Source organism: Maniola jurtina, chromosome 5 (assembly GCF_905333055.1).
Source record: "Maniola jurtina chromosome 5, ilManJurt1.1, whole genome shotgun sequence".
Taxonomy (NCBI): domain Eukaryota; kingdom Metazoa; phylum Arthropoda; class Insecta; order Lepidoptera; family Nymphalidae; genus Maniola; species Maniola jurtina.
In genome coordinates, this window is record NC_060033.1 from 358,907 (window position 1) to 386,905 (window position 27,999).

The window sequence follows — 27,999 nt, forward strand, 5'->3', positions numbered from 1 at the left end:
ATAGTGAAGCTGACGCACGCGCGAGATTTTCTATGTGTGCGTGGCGCCCGGTTAGTATTGAAAGAGATTCCTCGAAATTCACATGTTGCGAATCTATGTGTTTGTGGTTTTGTGTGTAGTAAATTTTGTTGTGTGTGTGGAATCTATTCAGTGTTCAAATGTAACAAGTAACATTTCACCATACTATCACCTGTGAAATCCAGTGCAGCTCTCAAGTCTCGACTTGCTCGGTATTACGTCCATTATATTTTGACCTTCCCTTCCCCTCTCAGTGCTGTGTACGGAGGGCATTAGAGGGGAGTCCACGCAACCAAAGATTCTACGAACGTTAAGGTTATCGAGTTCTTGCATGTGTGAGTGCGTTTTATCCGTTGTTGAGTCGGAATTCCCGCGTCTATTTCGATAGGGAAAGGATTGTTGTTGGTTTTTTTTATTTCCAAACTGGGGTATTTTAACGGATGCTGTTATAGTTGCGTTTAGTGCGTTATAATATTTAATGCAACCTTGGCTTCTATATTCAATGCAATTAGTAAAATATGATAGAACTGAATAGCAACAATGCCATTTCGATGAATTGTTGATAACTATTAAAAGATTCGTCTGTTAAAAATCTGGGGAATTGAGATATTATTTGATAGCTAGTTCGTTTCATATTCCTCCTATCTATATCAATGGTTCGTTTAATATTTCATTTATTATTATTGCGATTTAGCAATCCAAAAAAGTTTATGACGCCCTGACTTCCTGAAGGTATCTATACTAATAAATAAAATTGGAGTGTCTGTCTGTAATTTCGAAATAACTACCTCATATTAAGCTCATATGGTTATTTGAACGATACCATAACTGAATCACACGTTTTTAAAATTTTTGTCTGTCTGTCTGTCTGTCTGTCTGTCTGTCTGTCTGTCTGTTTGAAAAGGCTAATCTTTGGAACGGCTGAACCGATTTTGACGGGACTTTCACAGGCAAGTAGAGGATTGACCAGGGCGTAAAATAGGCTACTTTTTTAACCGACTTTTAAAAAGGGAGTTGTGTTTTTCTACCTATGTACACCGAAATCTCCGAGATTTCTGAACCGATTTGCGTCATTTCTTTTTTAATCGATAGAGGAACTTTGCGACATTGTTTCATAAAAAATTTGGAGTCCAACTCCTCAATCCTGATGCTGCAGGGGATCTGACCAATCCACGCGGGCGAAGCTGCGGGCATCAGCTAGTGGTAAATAAAATAACGGATGCTGTTGACATAATATTATTAGTGTTTGTTACATACGTAATAGGTAGGTATTTGAGGAAATATCATATGGTAGCGTTAGCTCTATCTCTTAAAAAATTAAAACATCTATTTTTAAATTGAGATTTGATAAGTTGCAGCCGGTTTGCAAATTAACCATCATAATATGTTGTCAAGAAGAATTAGAAAAAGAAATTATATACTTATAAGTAGGTAATAGGGTATTATCGAGTACAAGGTACCTAATTAGGTAATTAACTGAGTGGGTTTTGTTGATAAAATGCTGTTGGTGCTTGCGGCGAGGTCATGGTTAAACCGGTTGTGTAATAATATTTCACTCGATGCAATTCACGATAATTATGAATTAATAGGATAAGCAGAACTTATACCTTTTGCCTAAAGCAATTTAGTGTGTGCTCATATTTTTACTTTCAATGAATGTAAGTAACAGGGTAAGCTAAAAATAAGAAATCTAAATATCAAACTCAAAAACATTGATACTCAAGTCTCCTATATTTTATTAATAAAAGTTGAAAAGAGACCCCTGTATATATGGGAACTTTTAAGTCATGATTCTTGATCATGGGAATTCAATCAAATAGAGATATGTACTTACATCTATTATTATTCTAATCTAGCTTCAATTTGTTTTTTCGACGTTTAGTTCCTTGAATCAATCATTTATACCTATAGAATATTGATCTATTACAATTTACAATAAGCCAATCAGTTGCCAGCGACGGGTTACAATGATATCGATGAAGATGATGAACAAGTCAATACTTATCTATTATCACACAGCTACTTGAAAATAAACACTTGGTTCAAGATACAGTGCATCATGCTCATCACTGTGTTACGCAACCCATCACTACATAGACAGAGCAATGATCGGCATTAGCAACGCGATTATCATTATCGTTAATTACTCTCCTACTCGTATCTCTATCAGGCTTGTGCAGACTTGCTTCATCATTTAAACCTAAATTAACATAAAGTGGTTTTTGTGGCGCTGACTGTAATAAAAACTCTCTGTATATTTTAAATGTAAATAATAATAAATAAAAAAAAAAAAAAAAAAACCAACAGTAGGTAGGTATTCGGTGTTTGATGTTTACAAACGTTAGTAATTAAAATGAACTACTTTAAACAAACAACATGTGCCTACTTTAACTTAATGAATTTTTTTTTATTTAATTGAGAATGTTCAGTTTGGAAATTGCAGCCAATATTTTTGCTCCTCTTCCAAGCGTATATGATAAATAATTATTCAATGTTCAGTAATTCGATTAGGCTAGCTCATAGCTATAAGTTTTATTGTTATACTTGGTTTAAATAAACTTATTTTAATATTTATATGAAAATATACCTACTTATCTACTAATACTTTTATGGATGTCAAAACTTTTTTTATTATTTTTGTTCAGATTCAAGTTAGCCTCTCTTGCAAGGTTTTTATCTAAGTATATTTATTTTCTAGAGTTTGCTCTGTGAAAAATCCAAATTTTAATTTCGTTAATTTAATGGTATCGTACTTTGTGGTTAGGTACGATTCCGGTAAATTACTAATTTAATTAACTACAAATATCTGTTGTTATGAATTTAGTATGCGCCTGCGTAAACATAACAAGTTTCCGGGTAAATCCAAAACAATATTATAAGCAATACAGATATCAGTAATTGTCTTCCACTTAATATTATTATGTTAATAGTTGTTTTGGACATTATGTCTTCGACATTACGAACTTTGGTGATAAACTTTTTGACCCGTGGCTGGGAAATTTCAATTACTAAATAATCAAATACTATCGCTCCCCCAACTATTGTTTTTTCCAATAATTATCTTATTAAACTAATGATAGGTATTATTTATCAGTTCCCACATTAAATTTATAATGAGGACACTGAGTCAAAAATATTTCTCGCTCGAGCTTGTGGGAATTCCTCGTTCCGATTTATCTGTTCATTATAATAATTGATTCTGTGCCATGAATATTGTGTAGAAGTCGCCAAAACAATCGGCTTCTGTATAAATTCTAATGTGGGTTTTGCATATTATTAGTTTCCTCAAACAAACCTTGAGTTTGATTAGGTATTACAGTTTGTAGCAATATTTTTTACTTTTTTTTCGAAGAAATGAATAAGAGATGAGGGATGTTTATTTTGAATGTTCTTGATTAAAAAGGTAACTTACGTTATTATGCCTATTGCGTTTAACCTTACAAACCCTAGGGTCACAGGCAGGGATCTCTTGTAGAGATAAAAGTTTTCCTGACCACTGTTTTTCATTGATCTTCTTATTCTTTGTTATTTTTACAATTTTTGACATTTTAAGTCGTTTTTATTTTTATCTACAGAAGGAAGTTATTTTCACGATACCAGGAATCGTCATTTCGAAATCCCTTCCATAAATATATATTATATTTAAAAAATAAATTATAACTTGCTAAATCGCCACCTATCTAACGTAGTACCTACTCGTATCTACCTTTACATTAAAACGCATTATATAGAGCACCTATCTCTAGGTTTCAAAGTGTTCTCTAAGTTTCAAACAAAGTGATTCTATGCGAATTCCGTTTTCGTTTTGAGATACAGAACCTTAAAAATAGTAAGTATTGACAATAATATGAACTTTATCATATTTCATTTTACAGGGGTATTCCTAGAGCGTGCTATAGCGACATGCAAACAGCGCCGTCCTTTCCATAGCGCAGTGGTGTGGGGGATTCACTGAAACATGTCCTCGGTACAGATTGGACATGTGGTTTAGGCGTTTAAGGATGTACGCATTTATCTAGATTCTAGATGTACGCTTATCTCTGTAACCTTCTGTAATAGACTGTACTGAAATTAGTTTTTGCCTTCGTTAAAAAAGACATTCTGAAACAAAAAGGACGAGAAAGAACATTTTGGGGAAAGGTCATTTACGCTTAGACGGTTTTAGGTCTGGACTGATTTTTTTTCGTTTCTGTTTTTTATTTTATTTCATTACAAGTATCTAACTTGGTACCTAGTGGATCGAAGCGAAAAACGGATGTGAATTGTGAACTGATCGGGGCAAATTGTTTTCAAAGAAATGGTGTCTTGATAGTTGATACTCAATTCCAGCTGAACACTATTATGTATTCTGAGGCAGAACACTGAAGCAAATAACAAATTATAAGTTACAGCGAATGATAAAGTACTACATACTTACGGGGACTAATCTCTGTTACCAAAGAACCGTATTGCAGCAACCAACCAAGTGAACTTTCCCAGAAAACTGAAGGGCAGGTTCTAACTTCTAAGTAACTGGGGAGTTGGGTATTGTTTTGGCTTCCTATACTTTGTGACCCCATGTAACTCAATACAATCCGCTTAGAGTTTTCCAAATGTTTCTTACAAATTTTTGTACAAGTTGCTCAATGAAAAATAACGTAACTTTCAAGTTTTGTGACATTAAAGTTATAGGTACCATTTCATGTTTCGTTGCCGTGGTAATCGGCGATTTATTTCCAAGTACAAACTACAAAGGTAAGGGATATATGGAATGATTGTCAAGCGAGCTTTTAGTTTTATCTAGGTTTTTATTCTAATCCCGCTGTCCCCGTTAACGGTGATAGAAAACGGGGACAACTGGATAGATGTTTAATTTTATTCTAATCCCGCTGGACGCGTTTAGCGGCGACAACCGGACTACACCATACCACAGTTTGACGATGTAACGGTAGGCTTCTATGCAGCATGAAAATCGGATGTAAGTAAATACTTATAGTTTTTTCACAAAAATAGAATATGTACTACAAAATAAGCTCCGTTTTCTCGAAACTACTATTTCTGACTTAATGCCATCTCAACTACCACAGCACAGTACAGGATAGGACCCGTTAATCGCAAAAAAATGGTCCATTATAATGATCTATCAATATTTACCCAAGTAACTCATTAATTATAATTACAAGTATATCTACATTATAGGTGCTTTAGAAATACATATAAATATTGTTCATAATATTGTTGCTGAAATTACATAACTGGTCACAATCATTAGTGTAGGTTAACACTTCAATGTATTAAGTATTTAGGTATAAATACCTTTCATAACGTCCAATATGATTGTGCAATTTGCAGGAGATTATTGTTGAAATAGGTAAAACCTAAATGTATCGCAGAAATGATAAAAGAATGCTTGTATTTTTCACCTGTTTGATAAAATATGACATCGATTATATAAGATAATAATATTGAATTGTTTTCAATACTTTACCTAGTTGATTCAAATGTAGTTGGTAGTTATTGAATTAATCTAGACCTCGAAACCGATGATAGCTAATGAATAATAGTACGTCATCGTCAGTATCCTATAGGGGGGTTCCTTATTTTTTCGAATTCATGCGCATTTTAAGCAATTAAATATCATATCACATACGTTTTAATGGTGAAGAAAAACATCGTGAAGGAATCTACATGCCCGAGATTTCCTAAAGGTAATATCTGCCAATCCGCTCTTGGCAGCAGCGTTGTGGATTGATAGTAGGTAGGTAAGGAATAAGGATCCCTTCTCATTCAGTGAGCGGGCGATGCAATGGGTAGAAGTTTTACATAAGTATAGATTTACTCGTATAATACAAAGATTCTAATAAGAATTCTAAGTCACTACAAGAAACTGATAATATTTATTTATTTATTATAGGAAGGTAGGGTCAATAACCGCTCTCGTTTACCTCGTAAGGTCGGTCGACAACCCCGCGAGGCGATTTCACAATTCACACCAAAATGATGTGTTTACCTATTTTTTTAAACAACTTACTATAGCAATTGGCAGGTGTCTTAGATGTCTATTTCGGTACCTAAGTAGGTACCTACTTATTATCTGTATACGTTTAAATTTTTATCTCACAAAAGCAGTAATCATCATGACAATTTAGTTGTTCTTGTTTATTTGATTGGCATCTTATCATTATGTTAGCTTTATTGATTTGTAATCGTCACGAGTAGGTGGATATAGTACGCGACAGGTCGAGATGGCAATCGGTGTATGAGGCGGGGGGACGCCCCGCACACCCGTACATCACCCGCTCTATCACCCACCGGGTTAGCGCGGGGGATGTGTGGGTGCGTCCCCATCCTATGTTCCACTATTCATGTTCACCCATTGTTTTGGTTTTCTTGCGTCGTCGATAGAAGCTTAATGTAAACTAAGTTTAGTTAATTTTACAAAAACATAATAAGTGTTATGAAGATATCGCAAAGTCTGTATTTTTCAAAAAGCAGTCTTGTGTTTTGTCTTCACTCTTGACTTTAAAAATATAGGTATCTTTACAAACACACAAATAAATTTATTATAAGTAGGTATTTATGTTAACTATTAATGTTCAATACGTGTTTTCCGACTTTTCCATAAGCTCATTTGTCATAGATCTATAACTCTGATAGGCTATTAGATACGGAGAAATGGTTCGTTTCACGGAAGCAATCCAAGCCGACCAGCGCATGCATCGCCAGTCAAAGTAAACCTCAAAGTTCTTTGAACTAGCCCGTATAGGCTGGCCTTCGGGCTGACCTTCAGGGTTATCAATCGATACACAGGGCGTGCGGCGCACCACAACAAATGTGATTCATATCATTGGTTCACTTCTAAGACTTTGAAAACGTTAAAGTCACTTGGTACCAGCTTGTACCTAATTCCTTTTGATTTGTTTCAGATAAGATTTTTTAAAATTCTGATACAAGTTAGCCCTTTACTGCAATCTCACCAGGTCGTAAGTAATGATGCAGTCTAAGATAGAAGCGGACTAACCTGGAAGGGGTACGGCAGTTTTCATTAAATCCATACCTATTTGGTTTCTATACGGCATCGTACCGGAACGCTAAATCGCTTGGCGGTACGGCTTTGCCGGTAAGGTGGTAACTAGCCACGGCCGAAGCCTTCCACCAGACCAGACCAGAAATTTAGAAATTATAAAATTCTAAACTCATGAATGCAAAGCTGATTGCTGGCATGCAACTTTTATTATAACAATAGGTATTTACTTACAACATACAAACAGATGAAACTACACCGACCTCTCCGGCGCAGTGTTCCGGTTAGTGCCGTATGCAAATTAATGGAAAAAAGCCAGTGGATTTTACCATTATGATACCTACCTACAGGAAAAACTCTAGGTACTTAGGTATATTAACAAAAACTTTGTTATAGTAAGAATTCACTGTTTATAATTACAAACTCTTTGTAACAATCACAAAATATTAAGTAGGTAGGTATTATTATGTAGGAGAATAGGTATTATTTGACAAATTGAAATGAAATGAAATGAAATGAAATGAAAATTTATTTCACAAATTTAGATATACGCATTTCATGGAGTCCTTAAAATAATATTTAGAACAAGGAGGTAACATGACGGATATTTTTTTTAACTACAGCCTGTAAGAAATAGGTACTTGCCTGGATGCCTTAAAGTTCCAAAAAAGTTAAACCTGCTATTACTCACGTAGGCCCATTAGAAACGTTATCAGTTTTTAATACTCAGCCGTGGAGACGAACGTGCTCTACGCGAATGTGGGTCACGCAACATACTCACAGTGTACACGTACGTACTACGTAGTAACCGTAAAGTTCAATGAATTTCAAGATGAACTAGGTACCTACCTATGCCTATTATAATTCAATGATTTGTGTACTAGAAAATCAAAAATTCCCACGGGATTTTTAAAAACCTAAATCCACGCAGACGAAGTCGAGGATCTATATTTTAGTAAATATAAGGAAAACTACATGACCTGAACTGCTTATGTGACCTACTTATGTAAAGATTTCTGAAAAATACTTTTTGTTGTTGAACTTTTTATTTCGGTTACGAAATTCGTTGTTTCAAGAAATCTCCGGGGTCGTTCGTAATATAAAGCGAAACAGGATAAAAACAAAGATTTTTCCAAATGGGTCATGAACTTTAGAGTTACCTACGGACTTTTTGTAAACAAGAATCGCGTAACACAAATTCTCTTGTACGGCATCTGTTCTAAACAAAACTTCCTCTTCTTTGACCAAAACATACTTAATATCACATTATTGCATCATCTAGTGACAGAAGGGGTGATTAATTTTTTGCGCAAAGGATCAGCCTGGCTATTCAGCGCGGAAACGCAGCTAGTATTTTTGGTATCATTCCACGCTGGTATGATTTTTCAACAATAAAATTAAATTAGGCTAAGTATAAGTTTTACTTATTAAAAATTTTTAAACAGCACTTTAAAATCGCAAAGGTAAATTGGGCTGGACATGGACAGCGTATGGCTGAGCATCAGGCACCAAATAATGTCCTCACACCCAGGGAGAGTGGAGACGTAGAAGCAATGGTCGGCCTCATGGTTGGATGGGGTAGCCAAGACCTTAAACCAAAACCAATTTGTATGAGAAGTTTTGGAAAACGAGCGTTCCATAATAAGATAGATACTAATTACTTAGAGATCGATGGACGAATCTTCTGGAAAAAATCAATGGTCTTTCTTCTTCTTTTTTTTGGGACTTTGCAAGTTCTTGGAGTCCTGTAGTTTGTATCTACCTATTACGGGGACCGTCTCTGATTTGTTGTGATCGCTGCCATGAAGTTCGTCGCCATGGTACACTTTTCTGACTGGAATTAGGGTAGATTCCTCAAATTGTACGAGACCTGAGGTCAAAAATGCTATAGCACTGATTTTGATGATGATGATGGTATGATGATAGAGAAAGAAGCTTTCTTTACCACCTGCAAGTTAAAACAACACATATAACAACAAAAAACACATAGAAATCAAAACTTAGACTCCAGCGTTCGGTTCATAGTTCAAAACTACTTAACCTAGTCTGATGATCGATGAATGTAGAACTAACGGACTTCACACATCCTTGTCAGTCGACCCGGCTGCGTCTCGAATCCGTGTGTAGAAATATTAATAACTAGTGCGCAGTAAAATGCTTACATATGAGCAGTGACGGATTAAGACTACTTGGTGCCCTAAGCAATCCATGCCTGTGGGCCCCCATATCCGTATTTCAACTAGAATCGGTCTTTAAACCTTTACCGCCTAGAAACATTAGTTTTTTGTAAAATAAGATGATGAGATGTAACGTACTTTAGAAGTGGAGTAGTTAGGTGCGACAACAATAAAAACCAAAGTATAATTTATTTATTTATTGAAATGCGCCTTGCGGCTTTCGGGGGCATTCGAATTGTCGAATGCACAAGCGGGAGTGGGGTTATGACTCTAGATGGGCCTCTATGTCAACTTAAAACGCGCGAATTTTCAAATTAGTCCTAGAAACTCTTTGGTGTGGTTTTTGGTGACGTGAGTGAGACGTGATATGCCCTAGGGCGGATTTTTTTTGTGCTTCTTCTGGTGCCCCCTCAGATGTGATGCCCTAGGCAGTTGCTTAATTTGATTAAGGGTTAATCCGTCACTGCATATGAGATTCAATGATGTTGTGTAACAACCGACGACGTCAGTGCGAGGACAACGTACAAACCGACACCACAACACTACACCTCTCACTTGTTGAAAGCAACAGGGAAGTCAGCGACTTTATAATGAGGAGCTGGAAAAAAAAAGGTTGTATGTTAGCATAGAAATGTATGTTAGTAATACACGAAATATACGAGAGGAGCAAATAACTAAATCAGAACAGAATGTTCAAATTTTACTGTAAAGTATACTGTTTTGATCGAAATCACCAACTTTAGACTCAATTTCAGCACGGTGGTAGGCTGTATTGCTTGGAAATGAGTTCTATTTTTTATTCAAAAGTTGAAATCAAGAACTTTGGGCTCAAGTTAAGTGTAGTTTTAGACTGTGTCGCTTCAGAGTTCAGATTCGTATTCAGTAAACTAAAGAAAAAGTATTTTGATCAGAAGTATCATTTTGTTCGCTACTATTTAGCTGACTGAAATTGTATAACAACTGTAAAACAAAGTATCTGTAATTATAGTTACTAAAATTAATAGTCTAATAAGTGCTTGAGTAGGTATAAGTGAAGAGCCTCAATCTAGCATCAAACTGAGGCCGCGACGTCCTGTTCTGTCGGGTCTTAGAAAATTTCATCATCATCATCATCGTCAGCCTGTGGACATCCACTGTTGGACATGGACCTTGCCTAAAGAGCGCCACCACACCCGGTCCTAAGCCTTCCTCATCCAGCCACTTCCCACCGCCGCTTTATATCGTCAGTCCAATAAATTGTATTTATTTCCTCTCAGTCTCATGACTCATCATCAATTAACGAATCTTGGATGATTTAGTATCTGCCAAATATCACGAACTTACCCTATCAGTAAAACTATTATTACATGTAATTGTCTCCACGATGAATGTCGCAAGTCATACATCCATTGCATACACAGTCGAGAAACAAGGTCACGCCACACGTCTCAAGAGTTCACAAGACACGACGTAGAAGTTGAATCAAATTCGCGAAGCCCGCCGATTGGCCGGGGAGATAGGCGTGAAAAGATACTTTAGTGATTAGTCGTTAACTGAACTAGATTTTGACTCACTGTCCCACAATCTGCAGAGCAGGTCAATATACTGTGGTTCAAGTATAACCTAATCTTACTCGGTGACCTTCTAAGGTTTTTGAACCTTAACTTAGTTTAATAAATAATTAAACGACAGTCCAAACTAAATGTCTGAACAGATTTGGATGTTAGAATCCTTACATCACAAGTGACACTGGCTAATCTAGGCACCCTTTAAATGTCACAAAGTGCTCTAGATGATTAAGCTGCAGTTCCTCTAAGGATCAGCAGCGTTGCTGTCTTCTCTCTTGATATTCTTCTTTCTTCCTTGGGGCTGCGCAGGTCCTTGGATTCCCTGTATCACAATCTCCGATCCTTCGTGATCGCCATCAGTTAGTTTACGATTCCCTGCTTATAATACTTGGCCGAAAGGTACAGCAGCACTTTCCTGACTGGAAATAGAGTTGCTTCCTCATGGTGTTCAAAGTATTTCCCTAGATGGTTGCTATTTTTGGATCTTTTGATGCATTCGAGCAGGGCAATAGCAGATTATGCGCATCGGAGTCTCCATAGACTCATGGCATAGTCTGCAGATATCTGCGCCTTGGAGCTTAAGATAGATAGATAAAACACTTTATTGCACACAAAAACACATGTAAAGAATCACAACACAGAAAGAAGAAAACAGAAAAAAACAATTGTGTGCAAAGGCGGCCTTATTGCTTGTACATGTGTCTGTTTAGTCCAGAATGACCCGTTCGAGCTGGCATTGCAAAGCATAAATTTTGCCTTCTAAGCGCCAGCACCTCAGAGGCTCCTTTTTGTTGAAGAATTTGATCAACTCTTTCGGTCTCACGATGGTAGAGATGATAAAGGAAATTGGCAGTATTTCCCTGCCAATACATCAGCCTTCTACTTCTCAAAGAGTATAGAGTAGAACATGTAGACTTTGAACATTCCATTCAAGATAAGTGATATTTTATCTTTTGTCATGATTCACCGAACTGAAGTAACTATACAGGTTACCATAATAATTATTATTTATTGTTTTATGATTATTTCACAGAAGCTGCTAAAAATAAACGGCTTATCACATAACACCTGGTATAATATGTCATACTTATAGTATATCATAGACTTTATCATTATAATCAGTTGCCAAAAAGACAATTTCTTTGAATTTCCCAAATGCTTTTACCCACTTAGCTTTATCAAATTCTGTCTTATCAGGTATCAGGTATCAGGTTACCTATCGCAAACTATTTTATTGAAAACAATGATTCATAGATGTCAATCTAGTATTTAGATTCAAGGTAAATAATTGAATTGGTTGTTGAAATTATTGATCAATTTCGTACCGATACTGTATCGCTCCATAGCCGAAAGATTGAAACTTGGGTAAGTTCCAACCCTAAACAATGAGATCTCCCTTGCCAATCGAGAGTTGGGTGGTAGGCATAGGATTTCTACTCCCAAAAACCCGTCCGGTAACTACTGCCTACTCTTTAGGTAGGTTTACTTAAAAAAACATACTCGAGCCTTTGACTTTTTACACGACTGCCCAAAAAAGTGCAATGTTTTAGGAACCCTAATGTATGTGAGTATGTATATTGTAAAGTTTTTCTTTAGCGGTGATAGCCTAATGGTTGAGATGTCGGCCTCCTAATCGGGGGTCGGGGGTTCGACCCTGACAGGGTCTGAGATCATAAGATTAGAATATAAAATATTTTTTCTTACGCAAGCTTTGTTTTTGCAAAATGCCTGCGTCGCAAGGCCTACGTCCTCAAACATCTAAATCAGCGCAGAACAAAATGCGTACCGAGCAAAGAGATAAGATTGTTTTGGTGGCTGCCTGATAGTACAGTGTACGGTATGGTACTGGCACGTACCGGTCAATGTGATAATGATAACTGATAAGTAGAGCACTGATGCCGCCCCGCTGTGCCACGCGCCGACGTCGCGTCGCGTTGAGGAGAGCATCTGGGTTTATTTACGTTGTACGACTGCGACTGTTTCGATGAATGGGAGAGATAAATACATATTCTTTATTAACAAACACTAAAAATACTTAAATATAAAAATTGCAAACCAAAAATATCATCCAAACCACTGTAACGAACCAAGGTGTCCAGAAAGCTGCGTTACCTCGTTGAATGGCCGGACTAATATGCTGACCGAGGTAGCTGCCAGAGCTCCGGTCACCCGTGGACTCCACGAGACGGGATGACAGGTTCTTAAAAAAGGATCTGGCATCGTCGCCCCAGGAACCCATGGTCTCCACCCCTAAAGGCACAAATATGAAATTATTTTCTATATTTTCATTTTTGTGCCTAGATTGGGACATGGCACTAGATATTTATCGCGGACGTAGATCATTGAGTCGCGAAGCTGAAGTGACAGTGGGTAGAGCAATAGACGTTGAAATGCTTATGAAAACACAGCTTTGGAATAAGAATTAAATTAAACACTATGCTGCAACTTCTCCTTTTCTTTTCGTTACAACGGCTAACGACATTAGAGGTCGTTAGATGACGACAAAATACGCAGCAGTACGTAGTACAATAATATGCTCACTGGATGCATCGCATATTCTGAGTTACAACTACATCAGCTGTAATTCTGTCAGAAAAAACTGGTCCATTGTAAAGATCTCGTCTCGGTCTACACTTACCGTAGAAAACACTGAGACTAGAAGACAGTCACAGTATAAAGAAATTCATAGTAGTCGAACCTCTGCTGTACCTTACTCTGTGATGGTGTTTTGTATGAGGTCAGTTTAGTTTTCACCGCGTGATAATGATCAGCAGCTCTACATTTGATAAAATACGCAGAAAGGAGATTATAATTGTTTTGATATTGAATACAATATCAATCGACACGACGCGACGCTGTTAGTTGACGCCCTACGACCACGTCACAACTGGATAACAATTACATTAAAGGAAAATACGCATTTTGTCCAATACCCAATACGTTGTGCTAAATATCCATTAACTAACTTATTACCATGACTTCGTCCGCGTGAACTACATAAATTTCAAACCATTTTAGGTACTCGTTTAGGGGTTGAATTTTCCAAAATCCTTTCTTAGCGGATGTCTACGTCACAATAGCTATCTGCATGCCAATTTAACCGTAGATAATGCCGTAACAAACGGTCTTTGAAGAAGAGCAACAATGGTTAAGGTCATTGTTCACCGCGCTGGTTTTCTTCTGGGCCACCGTTTTCCGTCACCGTTTTTAATTTCCAAATTATAAACGATTTCTGTACGCCTAGAATTTATTTCTCCCCGCATCGTTGTACTAAAACGGAAACTGAAGGGAAAACTGTGTACCCTATTTCTTCATCTTAGCACGCTGCAGCCTGCAGCTATCAATCAAAACTCAGTATCTTTGAAACCTACTTAGTAATTTTTTTGCGCGAGCTGCATGACAACAGCAATACTCAAAGCATACAATACAGATTGTAAAACTGTGCTAGTAGGTACGCACCTACTTTATCTAGAAACTTACCTACGGTTGTATCTCGTGTGCGCACGCGCTCGCCCGCTATTTTACATGCTTAGTTGAGGAAAATTTTACACTTCGTCCTAGTATGTTCCTAGTACTCAACCAGGGTCTACTTATTATTCCAAACCCATATTTGACAGCCTACAAGGTTATAGGACACTTGAGGAAAACTTGATAATTAATTACTTAAATTTATTCATGCATTCATTTCATCATCATCATCATCATCATCGTCACAACCCATCGTCGCCGCACTACTAAGCACGGATCTCCTTTCAGAAAAATGTCTATTGTCTACCTATTCGAAAATGCGTTTTTAACTTTCTTAAGCAATTAAACTTACTTCAACGGCGAAGGATAACATCGTGATTCGTGAAGAAACCTTCATGCCTGAAAGTTCCCCACCCCATAATAATCTTCCCAAAAGTTGTGAAGTCTGCTAACTTTTGATGAACTAAAAAGTGGTAGGTATAACATTACAAAAACAAACAACAATTTGCGTTTCACAGGGCGTCATAACATAAATTTGTTATCATGATATTTTCCTCTTAATTTTTGCATGTAGTGTCAAATAACAATTTTATGTAGGTAGGTTACATTGTAGGTACAAAGTTTAGATCGGAAATCAGAGTGATATTGTAGGTAGGTACTTAGTGATTAAACTATTTGTTAATTAGCTTAAAACGAGTATTTATACGTCTATGCATAAAACTCAATTAATACCCAGTTAGTTTAGTAAGGATATTGTGAAGTAGGTACTCAAGTATGTAAATGACTACGTAGAAGGTATTCTATTCAAGCTAGGTCATAAGTGTATGTATGACGTATAATGGCGTCACGGAAAATGTTTGTCTATAATAACTAAGAATAAGTATATAAGAATCGCTAAAATAAACCTACATCACACTTCAACTAATATTATTAAGGCGAAAGTTTGTGTGTATGTGTGTGAGTGTGTATGTTTGTTACTCCGTCACGCAAAAACCACTCGACGGATTTGGCTGAAATTCGGAATGGAGATGGATAATGTCCTGGATTAGTACATAGGCTATATTTATCCCGGAAAACCAAAGAGTTCCCACGGGATTTCGAAAAACCTATATCCACGTGGACGAAGTCGCGGGCGTCAGCTAGTAATAGATATTTGCATAATCAAAGAAACCCAAGCAAAAACTGTATTAATTAGGAGCAATCTCGTTCAATAACTTTTTCGAAATTAATGTACTACCATGGTACGGAACGCTTCGTATGGGAGTCCGGCTCGCACTTGACTGGATTTTTTAAATTCCAGATGTTGTTGAAGGAGTTCACGTGGCAGTTCCTCAAGCACACGGCCCCCAGCCGCCGCCACCTGACCCCCGAGCTGCTGCTGCGTCTGGTGACCCCCGCGTGTCCCCTGTGGGCCGCGCGCGTCGAGGACTGTCCCTTCCCTGACCCCTTCTGGGGGTTTTATTGGCCCGGGGGTCAGGCTACTGCTAGGTAAGGGCATTTCTTTTATAATTGGAGGTATTTTGATGATCAACCCATTGCCGGCCCACAACTGAGCACGGGTCTCTTCTCAGAGTGAGAAAGGCTTAGGTCATAGTCCTGCCACGTTGGCCCAATGCGAATTGGCAGACTTCACACACCTTTGAGAACATGGAGATACTTTCATGAATGCAGGTTTCCTCACGATGTTTTCCTTCATCTTTAAAGCAAGTGATATTTAATTGCTTATAATATAACTGAAAAGTTAAGTGCGTGCCCGGGATCGAACCCTCGACTTCCGATTAGGAGCCGGACGTTCTAACCACTAGGCTTTCACAGCTTGCACACAGGCAAAAAACCCCCTCACAAGTCAAAATTGAGTTCATAATCATCAACCGAAAGACGTCCGTCCACAGCTTAGCATAGGTCTCTGATGTCGTCTGTCCACTAGTAGGCGCCAAGGGGTCTTCCAATGCTGCGCTCTCCGGTATGAGATCGGATGATAGTGCAGTACGTACTATTCGGAGACTGGTCTTCAAGCGCTGAGGAATTTTGGACGTGACATCTTGAAGCTTCCTATTTTCCGAACACCACCTAGCCAAGTTAGAAAAATTGATATTTTTCCTGGGAGATTACGGTAAAATGATGTTGCATAGCAAAAGAAACATCCAGGATAATAATCGCCAATATTTTGCAATCATATGATGAGATACCTACCATCAGGATATCCTTCCAGAGGGATGTATAAACATGGATTGCCACTAAGGGGTTGGTATTCCCAGGTATTCATTTTCATAGCTCATTGAAACCTTGACGCCCTTTTCCTCTAGTGCCAAGTTTTCATTGCGACTAATTTATATGTTTGTTTGAATAAAAGTTTTAATTTTAATTTAACACGATACTCTTGATGAAACTGTGTGTTTAACCGATTAATAGTGGTAGTATTAACAACCTTGACCAATAGGAAGAATCGCGATACCATATTGATTGCCAAAGTTTGATAAATAATGTAGTTCCAATCTTATCTGTATTAAGTTGGCGCTTCCAAAATCAATGTATTAAGTAGACTTGCAACGAATAGTATATTCGGCAGTATATCGAATACCGAATATTCGGCGAGGCCCCTGACCGAATAGCCGAATATTCGGCAAAAGTATTCGGCCGGATTTTAGCGCCAAAAACTTGTACAGACGTGATTGTTTCGCGCTCCTTTGTTTTGTTCTAATGTACTCATCGCTCTGAAGTTGGGATGGTCTACGAGAAAAAAAGAAGTAAACTACTTCCTAAAAATGCAGAAAAGTTAGTCTTTCTGTACCATAACCTTCCCTTCTAAATTTGATTATGAAAATAACTCAAATGCATAGAATTTTTTTTAACTTGTTTAATACAGAAAATGATTAAATTATGTACCTGTTTTATGTACCAATGACTACTTAAATGAATATAACAGAAATGAAAATATGAATATATACGTAATCAATCGATTTTAATTTTTCATTTTACCAATTATTTCTCTACGACAAAATATATTATTTAAGTATTCGGTATTCGGCCGAATAATATGTAGATATTCGGTATTCGGCCGAATATAATAAAAGCAGCCGAATAGGCCGAATACCGAATAGTAACCGAATATTCGTTGCAAGTCTAGTATTAAGTAAAAGGAAAACTGACTGGCAGACATAAAGCATTTTCAGAATTTCCACCGAGTGAAGCCATAAGGTCTATAAATAACTCGATTCTAGACTAGTTAGTCTTGAGGTAAATTACATTATGCGTACTTTTACCCGGTACTGCAGTGACCTCTATTAACCCGCGCTCGGTTCACTGCAGTCCCTTTATTGACGTCACAAGCCAGTTAGTGAGAAGTTGTAACTTGTAGCGCAGTTGGTTCGCCGAGTAATTTCCCTGCGCCCGCGCCGATCGCACCTGCGCACACATACTGGTTACTCGTAATATACGTACACTGCTCATGAATATTACATTTACGGTATAGGCTCCTAAAGTGTAGCTGTATTCTGTAAATGGTATAAAAAAATATTGGGTTTGTCTATATATTCGCTTATACCTTATACACTTCTGAGTAAATTGCAGTTACCGTCATGATATCCGAATGAAGGAAACGCCTCCTTTTCCACTAATAATTGTCCTCGCATATATACCAAAATTTCTACTTTTTCAAAGGACGCACGTCCCACGAAATGCTCTTACGACTTCCGTTTTTGCCGCCAGTTACAATGGGACCTCCAAAAGCAAAGGCATCTTCTAAACAGGCACGTTTAGTCATCTCACCTGCCACCTACTGATATTTTGGTGTGATTGCAGTCAAACGCATGCCTATAAATAATATAGTTAAAAAATATATCGTTGTTTAAAATGCGTTGTGAATTTTAAATGCGTAACTATCGTGGTCAGTCGAAGCGATAAACTTTGAGAGCCGCTGCCTCGCGCCTTTTACATTTGTGGAGGAAAACAATTAGAAATACCCAGCACGCGAGTGGAATATAATTATTTATAGTTTGGAAGATTTTCCGAGCTGTTTCTGAGCGATAAATTTCCGCCGGTATTATAGATCTGTTGTTTATTTACATACTTTTTTTATTAAGCGGAGTTTAATTGGGTAACTACCCTACTAATATTATAAACGCGAAAGTTTGTATGTATGGATGTTTGTTACTTTCATGCAAAAACAACAGAGCGAATTTGGCTGTTTGGAATGGATATAGATAGGCTTTTATCCCGCAAAATCAACGAGTTCCCACGGGATTTTTACAAACCTACATCCACGGAAACGAAGTCGCGGGAATCAGCTAGTGTAAATATTATATAAAAATTAGTAGAAGTAAGTATAAAAAAGTTTCGAATTTAAGGATGTTTTTTCGGTATGCGCGAAAATTTTAAATACGAGTACTTACTCCTTAGTACTTACTTAGTGCCTACTTTATGTTCCTGTAATTTAAATGCGAAAAAATCCAACGCACTCTAAAAAAAATTAAAGTTTTTTTCTTTTCCTAGGTATTGTAATTTCTAACCGTGTACCGTCTAATCTGTACCGTTCCCACTTCCCTTAAATAGGTATAGTTCCCATAAATGTAGTTCTTTTAAATATAGTACGTACTGATAGGTACTGATAATATTCATAAAATTGCAAAGGGGCAACTCGGCCATTCGGACGAGTTTATTTCAGTTCCTATAAGTCTTTATCCCCGAGTGTTATGCGTACTTATAGGCGTCTCGCAGAAAAAGTCGCGGGCGTTGATATTGATCAAATATTTACCAAATCTTGCAAAATCCAACACGTCAATTTATGACCTTCAATTAACTATCAAGTTATTTATAAAAACCCAACCATAATAATATTGTTGTGTGAATACCTAAATGAAGAAAAAAAATGTTGTTTACAACCTTTCCTGATGTTAATAAACCCTACAAATTCTTGAAATTACCAGGCGATCAATCCATACTTCCATACTAATATTATAAATGCGAAAGTGTGTCTGTCTGTCTGTCTGTCGTCTGCTACCTTTTCACGGCCCAACACGCAGGGTTAGCTTATGTCCCGGGGACGGACATAGGCTACTTTTTATCCCGGAAAATTAAAGAGTTCCCACGGGATTCCCAAAAACCCATTCGCTTAACCGATTTGTATGTTTGGTACCGAGGTAGCTTGCGTCCCTGTAATTGACATAGGCAACTTTTTATCCCGGGAGATCAAACAGTTCCCACGGGATCTTTAAAAACCTAAATCCACGCGGACGAAGTGGCGGGCATCCTCTAATAAATAATAATTAAGATAATGTTGTCAACCGTTCTTGATCGAAGATCGTCTTCTATTTCTTATCGTTTTATCAATGAAATGGATTTTATACCAAATGGTCGTACTACATTTTCAATCGGTTCAAAATCTACTGCAACGTTATAATCATAAGATCGTGTTTCCGTTGTTCTCAAGTCGTTCATTCAATATTAAAACTTCTGTTGAGAGTTGTGACATAAACATTTCATTGGAAAAACTACCTTATCTTCTCATAGATAGATGTTATAATGAAAAGTTTTAGCTACGCGTGAGTCATTCTTTACGCGGGTTTTAAAAGTCTATTCATAGTAGAATCATCACATTTTTTATTGTGTGTTAGTTTTGTAATGAACAATTTACGTAATAGTTCTCATGTTATGTTACGGCACGTTGCGGTACCTAACAATAATGTTATGTGTTTTATAGTATTTTTACAATTTTTTTTCTAGCCGTAAAGATAAATAAAATAATTATTGTTACTAATATTGTTATTAATATTTGTTGCTTTTGCTTGAGGTGTCTTATTATTTAAGTACTTATTATTCAAGTGGAGAAAGCGGATAACTCTTAGGTATAACGTAATGTGTGACAAAATTTACAAAATAAAACTTTCCTTTTCTTTCTTTGATTCTTACTCGGGATGTTAAGCTATCTACTTGATGGCAAGTTTCATAAAATCCTCAGAGTTATTTCTAAAAACATTGAAAAACAAACAACACAAGGTTTTACCGAAAACTGAAAAACAACTTTATCTTAGTTTTCACATTAATTATAATGATGGATACCTACTTATAGCAATGCTAATTATTGTGAGGGAAATCCAAATTATAATAACCAGTTAGAATAATACTATCGCATTATAATAATTCACGAGAATTATTTGTAAAGAGATATCCATGTTTTGTATTTTGAATTACGTACTTAGTTTCCTGGTTTGGAATATGTTGTTTTCGTGGTTTCCTTGAAAATGATAGCAACTAATTACCTAGTTCATTTAAATTGGAAGGAATACTACAATTTTTTTTCTTATTTAGGTATTTAATTATTTTTGTAAAACTAGCCAAAGCCTTGAGATGAGACATACTATTTCTTAATAGCGTAGTCTCCACTAACCTTAAAACACGCTGACGTCTGCTGACATATTATTTGTCTATGTGTGAACTGTAATGTCAAAAGTATAATTTACTAAACCATACCTTTTTACATGACAGTTTGTACATAGAGAAAACATGGTGATTCTCAGATTGTATAAGTTTTTAAAATGGCTGTGACACATAAAAAGATGAATGGACGGACTAGATGAAACTATAAAGATTCACTGTTTTAGGGAGGAATTTTAAAAGTTACGTACATAATACATTTCAAAACTTAAGGCATTTAATAAAATATAATAAAAGTAGACCACACCTATACATACCGATCCACTCAAGGGAAAGAAGAAAGGTGATTCCGTATTCTGCGAAAAGCCTTAGAAAGAGACAAGTGAAAACTTTTACTAGGACAGAAAGGGATAGCAAAAATAAACGTAAAGCGGGATAGTACTATGAAATTTCTTTTTCAGGAAAGAGATGTAAGATTGTGAGTCATATAGGAATGCTTCAGGAATTTATCAAAGTGTGAGCAATAGTGACTCATTCTTGTTTGGTATTTTATCGTTGATTTATCATTTTTGGAAATTCACACTTCAAAGATGTGGGGAAATCGCAATAAATATGGAAATCCTGTCGGCACCTTTCATTTGAAAGGAAATTTTGAAATAATTTCTAGTGCTTTAAAATTTTCTTTATCGTTATGTAGATAGGTAGACCGGTAGGGCCCAGGACGAAAAAATCATAGAATTGTTTGGTACTAGTATCTATAGTTAGATATACTTATTAAAAAGTCTTTGTGAAAATATAAGGAAAATATAAGATTATGTACTGCATTATAATTCGAAGTGATGTAAATTGAACAGTTTCTGCATGACGATCTTAGTGTCTATTCTGGAGTTTCTCGTTTGGTAGTTCAAGACACCACCACGGTGGCGCGACCGGTGGAGCCGCCATGGTGTCTCAGCAAGTCATTGACCTAAGAATTTTACAAGCTTAATTCTATGGGAATTCTGATTTTTTGAAAACACGCCTATCTGCTGTACCTACTTCGGTAACGGAAGGTCACTGAAGACCTACATAAAACAACTACCAATATTATTACCAGTATTGTGTATCACACAACTTAAACGACCTCGTACGACCTTGACCTCGCCCGCATGACCCCGTCAGCTGTGAACTATGAAACGAGACAGCTAGGGTTACCATATTTCGATGCGTATTTCTGGGATTGTCCTGTCAGAATAGTATTTCATGAAAAAACTTTCAAGTTTCAACACTGGATTTATATCAAAATAGTGTTTATGAGTTCTAATAAATTTTACAATTCAATTTTTATTTGTATAATAATTAATAACCTAATGGTTAAAATGCAGGCCTCCTATTACGCAAGTAATAGGGTACGCATTTTTCCGTACCTACTAAACAAGTTAGCCCGGAAAACAGAAGCACAATTTTGTGATTGGTAGATCACTCAAAATGGTTAACGCCCACTGACTTTTGTGTCTGTCATTTTGCATTGGATTACGTAATAGAGGGGCCCCTATATTAACTTCTCTCCGTGGATAGAGTAAGATTGGAAATATCCTGAAATATCTGTGTGAAATTTGGCTACCCCAAACACAAGACTTTACTTGATATTCAGTCAAATGCTTGCTTGTTTGATAAGAAAAACGTGCTAACTGTTATCATTAACAGCACTCGGAGCTCTTTATCGGTTAGAATTCTGATGGCATATATCAAAGTAAATAACAATGACTTTTCACATTATTAATATTATACCTGCAATCGATATAATATAGAACGATATATTTTTTACACATACTCGTAGCACAGAGTAGGTATAATTATTATTGTTTCAACATAATATAGGGCCATAGAGTCTAGTCCTAAAAAAAAATTTAAGAGACATTTAACCGCAATTAATAGCCTCATCGGGTGACAAAAGTGCTGGCTCTTTTTTTGTGCAACGGATCAGCCTGGCTGTCCAGCGCGGAAATGCAGCCAGTATTCTTGGCACCATTCCACGCGGGCAAGATTTTGTATAGTAATTAGATTAGGCAAGCTTTAAGTTTTATTGTAATATCTATACTAATAAATAAAATTGGAGTGTCTGTCTGTAATTTCGAAATAACTACCTCATATTAAGCTCATATGGTTATTTGAACGATACCATAACTGAATCACACGTTTTTAAAATTTTCGTCTGTCTGTCTGTCTGTCTGTCTGTCTGTCTGTTTGAAAAGGTTAATCTTTGGAACGGCTGAACCGATTTTGACGGGACTTTCACAGGCAAGTAGAAGATTGACCAGGGCGTAACATAGGCTACTTTTTAACCGACTTTCAAAAAGGGAGTTGTGTTTTTAGGTTTAGGTTTAAAGATATTTATTCTCATAAAGACATAGCAAAGTCATTCACATGAGAACTTAACTCTAAGAATACACTATTCGCCATTTTTTTGCTTAAATAAATAGTACTCATTCAATGCATTTATCGAAGTAACTTGAATTACTCATAATGTGAGCAGCTAACTCAGTTTTAAATGCATTGAATGAGTGTACATTTTTTATCTGTGCCGGTATTTTATTGTAAAGTTTAGCTCCTTCATAGGTAAGGGTTTTTCTGCCATAATTTGTTCTGGTTTTGGGTAGGACAAGGTAACTGGCTCGACGAGTTTTAGTTTTATTTATTTATTTTAGAAGAGTTTTTCTACCTATGTACACCGAAATCTCCGAGATTTCTGAACCGATTTGCGTCATTTCTTTTTTAATCGATAGAGGAACTTTGCGACATTGTTTCCTAAAAAATTTGGAGTCCAACTCCTCAATCCTGATGCTGCAGGGGATCTGACCAATCCACGCGGGCGAAGCTGCGGGCATCAGCTAGTTTTCAATAAAAATAAATAAATAAAAACAACAATAAGTATAATTATGTACTTACGTATTTTCATTTCATAACGATTTATGAAGTCTACTTCCATGTCAAAACCACCACGTCTTTTGTAACCACGTGGAGACCTAAAAACTGGTTTGAACTCGTCATTGTTTGGTTTCATTGGACTACTAAAGAGGTATCACATAAACCCACTATTAAAATGTAATAAAAAATGTCCACGTCAACATTGCCACGCTATAGCTAGGTATTTATCTTAGCACGTGGTACACAGGTTGTTGCCGGCTGATGATTCAACGTGGGTTTGTTTTGGAACTAGTTTTCACTTACTCATAATATTATGTCTGTCATGATTTTGTCTACAGTATCTATCACTGGTATATGAGAGATATTAAAAAATGATTTATTTTAGTACCTATGACTAAAGGTTTTCGGTACATTTTCAGAACTTTCATAGTACATTTCTCAGATTGTTATCTTCAATATTTTAATTGGTAAATAAATAAATAAAATTTATCCATAGATACTATATAAAGAACAATATTAATTGAGATTTAAAGAATTATTTTTCACTTCATTTATCTACATACCCAAGTACGTATAACGTTCAGTATAAATTATTAAGTACTTAGTAAAAACATTATAATAAATCCCCGAAGAGCGGCAACATAGTCTGTATCTCTGACTCATCTCATCCCGCGGGAATCCCTCTTCCAGGAATCGTCCCCTACCTCCATAAAATAAATGTATCTTCCTACGCATATTTTCAGGGGAATGTGGATTTCGCAGAACAGAGAACGGCATAATGGCTTTGATCGAATTATTTTATACCTATCTGAAACGCCAATTTCAAAGCTCAGTATTTACTTATTTAAGATCGATATAGAATTCAAACTATGAATCTACCTAGGTATAGCAGGTAAGTTAGATTATTGGGTATACCTAAAATAGAGCCCCTAAGACCTAAGTCATCCCGGGTGACGCTGGCTATAATTTTTATATATAATTTTTATTTAAAAAAAAAATCGCCATTTTCCAAAGTGATGTTTTTTTACTTTTTAGTTCGTTTTTTATTTTTACTACGACTTGCTTTTCTTTTGTATTTTAAAAACTCAAGTGATTATGATAATAAGTTAATTACATATATTATATTTTGATGTATTGCTCTACTTCTTCTGATTTTCTTGTTTGATGGGTTTTGTGCCAAATTGAATTTGTTGTGGACTCTTCTCAGACCTGAGCGCGTTTGGAACCCTCGTAGCTTTAGTTTATTATCACCACAATATCATCTTACAAAACTATTAATTCTGACTATTAAAAGGCGTATAATAGTATCTACTTTGAATAAATGATTTTGATTTTGAATTCTCTCCCGATGTCCTTAAATAGTGTTTTAGTGTGGTAACCCTACCTGCCACGTCGATGGTGGCATGCTGGCATGTCACGCGACAACGCGCGACGCGCGGCGCGCGACGTGGCGCGTGCCGATTGTTTACATTACAATGATGCAACTATTGCATCGTGCACAAAACCACTATTGCACGATGTTCTGTACAGATTTTTTTTTACTAGGTGCTTTTTCCTCTCGTACCTTTACAGCACTTGTAAAATGTTTTTTTTTTTTTTTAAGAATATGCCATGCTAATCATGACTGATACTCCCCTTGCCCCTCCAATTAAGCGTAAAGCTTGTGCCAGAGTACGACAATAGTGCAACGGGTGGGGTTTGAACCGCCGACCTTCCGGTATTAAGTCCGCTCCTCAACCGTTGAGCTATCGAGGCTTAATTTCGGACTTCCCTAAAACTAAAGAAATAAAAAACTCAGACTTATTCAGGACACACTCCATCAAAATAAGGAAGGCATCTTATTTTATTAGTGCCGGAATTTATAGATACATTTAATTATTTTGTGGTAAAGTTACTAAAAATAATGATCAAAGCCAACATCACGCGGTGTTCCCAGGCGGTCACCCATCCAAGTACTGACCGCGCCCGATGTTGCTTAACTTCGGTGATCGGACGAGAACCGGTGTATTCAACATGGTATGGACGTTGGCGATAGCAACGTTTAATTTTAATATTAGTATCTGCCTACTAATAGGTATTGATGATAAAATAAAAAGTTTTTTTCGTTATGTTGTCCTAGGCACCTCCAAAATACTACATTCACATCTTAATTTTTTGATTTATTTGTTTTGTTTCTAAGGTCAATTGAATAATATCACAAACTTCACTTGAAATGAATCATAGCGCCATCTAGTGAACACTAGACAACTCCTTGTCCTTGTAATGAACGCTCATAGATGACGCGAAAATGAATAAAAAATACTTTTTTTTTAATGGAGACAGAAAAATACAATAAAATAAGTCATTTCTTTATTTAAAATAGCGTAATTGATATTAGTAAACGGTTTTATTTACTTATGTAGTTATTAATTAGGGCTTTTTAGGGAAATATTAAAAACGTTGGTCGACTTTACAGGAGACCGACGTTGGCAGCTCTACCTCGGACAAAGAATTATTACTCGAGCCATTCAAAAGGGGGAACGCCAGGGAACGCTGCCAGTATCTTCGGAACCTTCTTTTATAATAATTTATTTTGGTTACTTATATTAAAAAAAAATTAAGGTTTTTAGTTTTTGTTTTAATAATTTAGATGTTCTGAAATTAAATGTCAATTGTTTATGACAGATATATCTTGGACAATATGGAGACAGTCAAGGATCGGCGCGTGTTGGACGTGGGCTGCGGCTGCGGCGCGGGCGCCATCGCGGCTGCCATGAGCAACGCTCAACGAGTTGTCGCTAACGACATTGATCCTTGTAAGCATAAATGTCAAGCCCATTACAACAAGCTTGCCAGCGACCCTACATAGACAAACAGACAGACAATGGCTTTGCCATAGCACGGGGGCCATAGTCGGGTAAAAAAATTATAGCGTAGTTAGGTAGGTACTTAGTTACTTACCTACATACTAATATTAGCGTACCTTACTCTCGTTCGATGTTTATGCAAATGCCAAAATTAATGTTATAATAATAGTTAAATAGTAAAAATCAAAAAAAGCAAAAAATAATAAAAATTAAAAAAAAAAGCAAAAATCTGGAGATGCCGGGGATCGAACCCGGGGCCTTTCACATGCAAAGCGAACGCTCTACCACTGAGCTACATCCCCGATGAATAACGTACATGAAATTATATATTACATTCCAGATGCAGTAATGGCTACGAAAATTAACGCAGAACTAAATAAAACAAAAGTGGAAACTGACACAAATAACTTTGTTGGTAGTAGCTGTAACGATTTTGATGTAATTTTGATTGGAGATATGTTTTATGATGAAGAGTTCGCCAGTTTACTGTTTGGCTGGCTCCATAAACTGACTGCTGATAATAAATTGGTAAGTTTCTCATAATACTAGCTTGTGCCGGCGACTTCGTCCGCGTGGACTACAAAAATTTCGAACCCCTATTTTACCCCTTTAGGGGTTGAATTTTCAAAAATCCTTTCTTAGCGTAAGTCTACGTCACTCTACGTCTACGTCATAATGGCTATCGCATACAGCATACCTTTCAGCTCGACCGTCCAGAAGTTTCGAGCTATGCGTTGATAAATCAGTCAGTCAGTCAGATTTTATTATATGAACGCATTATCATTATCTCACATTACCCATCACCGCCGGCTCAATACCGAGCACGGAATGAGAAGGTTTTACCCGAGTCTACCACGCTGGCCAAGTGCGGATTGGCATAGGTACTGGCATTTAGTTTGCTCACGATGGTTTCCTTCACCGTTATAGCAAGTGATCCATATTAATATTATAAAAGCGAAAGTGTGTCTGTCTGTCTGCTACCTTTTCACGACCCAACAGTTTAACCAATTCTGACGGAAATTGGTACAGGGTTAGCTTATATCCCGGGGACGGATTTAGGCTACTTTTTATCCCGGAAATTCAAGGAGTTCCCTCGGGATTCCTAAAAACCCATCCGCTTAACCGATTTGTATGAAATTTGGTACCGAGGCAGCTTTGCATCTCTGTAATTGCGATAGGCAACTTTTTATCCCGAAAAATCAAACAGTTCCCACCAGATCTTTTATTGCGCAAAATAAAAAATGTTTGATAGACCGTGTATGGTCTGCTTAGTAAAACAGGAAGAAGTGATATTTCTAGTGGGTAAGTGAGAAGTTTTAAACATTTTTAAGCCATAAATTATTTATCTTTTCAGGTAATTATAGGGGATCCAGGGCGGCACGGCTTGACGGCGAGCAGGAAAAACCAGATGACTTTACTAGCTAGCTACGAACTACCGAAGGAGGCTCGCGATGAAAATAACGGCTTCACTCACACCACTGTGTGGCGGTTGAATAAATTGTGATTTAAAAAGGAGTTTGAATATTTTAGTATGGAGTCTGGCCTACCTATAATGTACGCCATTTTCTTTTTTTTCAAAATAGCGGTCATGCATAAACTCTGTACTTATCAATGGCTGGCATCAATACCAACAAGTATTGTATGAGACAAAATCATTAGTG

General features: G+C 36.7%; 1 protein-coding gene and 2 non-coding genes across 4 annotated transcripts; 1 reads left to right on the forward strand and 2 right to left on the reverse strand.

Annotated features, from left to right (window-relative positions):
* The first annotated feature begins 87 nt into the window (after window positions 1-87).
* LOC123865389 (electron transfer flavoprotein beta subunit lysine methyltransferase-like) lies at window positions 88-27,988 on the forward strand. Of its 2 annotated transcripts, none has more exons than XM_045906389.1 (5): window positions 88-230; window positions 15,514-15,701; window positions 26,157-26,287; window positions 26,679-26,866; window positions 27,693-27,988. In XM_045906389.1, exons 2-5 carry the CDS (start codon window positions 15,514-15,516, stop codon window positions 27,840-27,842), a joined length of 657 nt encoding a protein of 218 aa, XP_045762345.1. In that variant the 5' UTR covers window positions 88-230; the 3' UTR covers window positions 27,843-27,988. The 2 variants fall into 2 exon arrangements, with proteins under 2 accessions (XP_045762345.1, XP_045762346.1); XM_045906390.1 differs by lacking the exon at window positions 88-230 and adding an exon at window positions 9,705-9,813.
* On the reverse strand, window positions 25,404-25,522 carry LOC123865832. The gene has a single exon (XR_006796056.1). It is a non-coding gene; the product is annotated as a 5S ribosomal RNA (ribosomal RNA).
* Window positions 26,569-26,640, reverse strand: Trnaa-ugc. Its single transcript has one exon. It is a non-coding gene; the product is annotated as a tRNA-Ala (tRNA).
* Window positions 27,989-27,999: the final 11 nt, after the last annotated feature.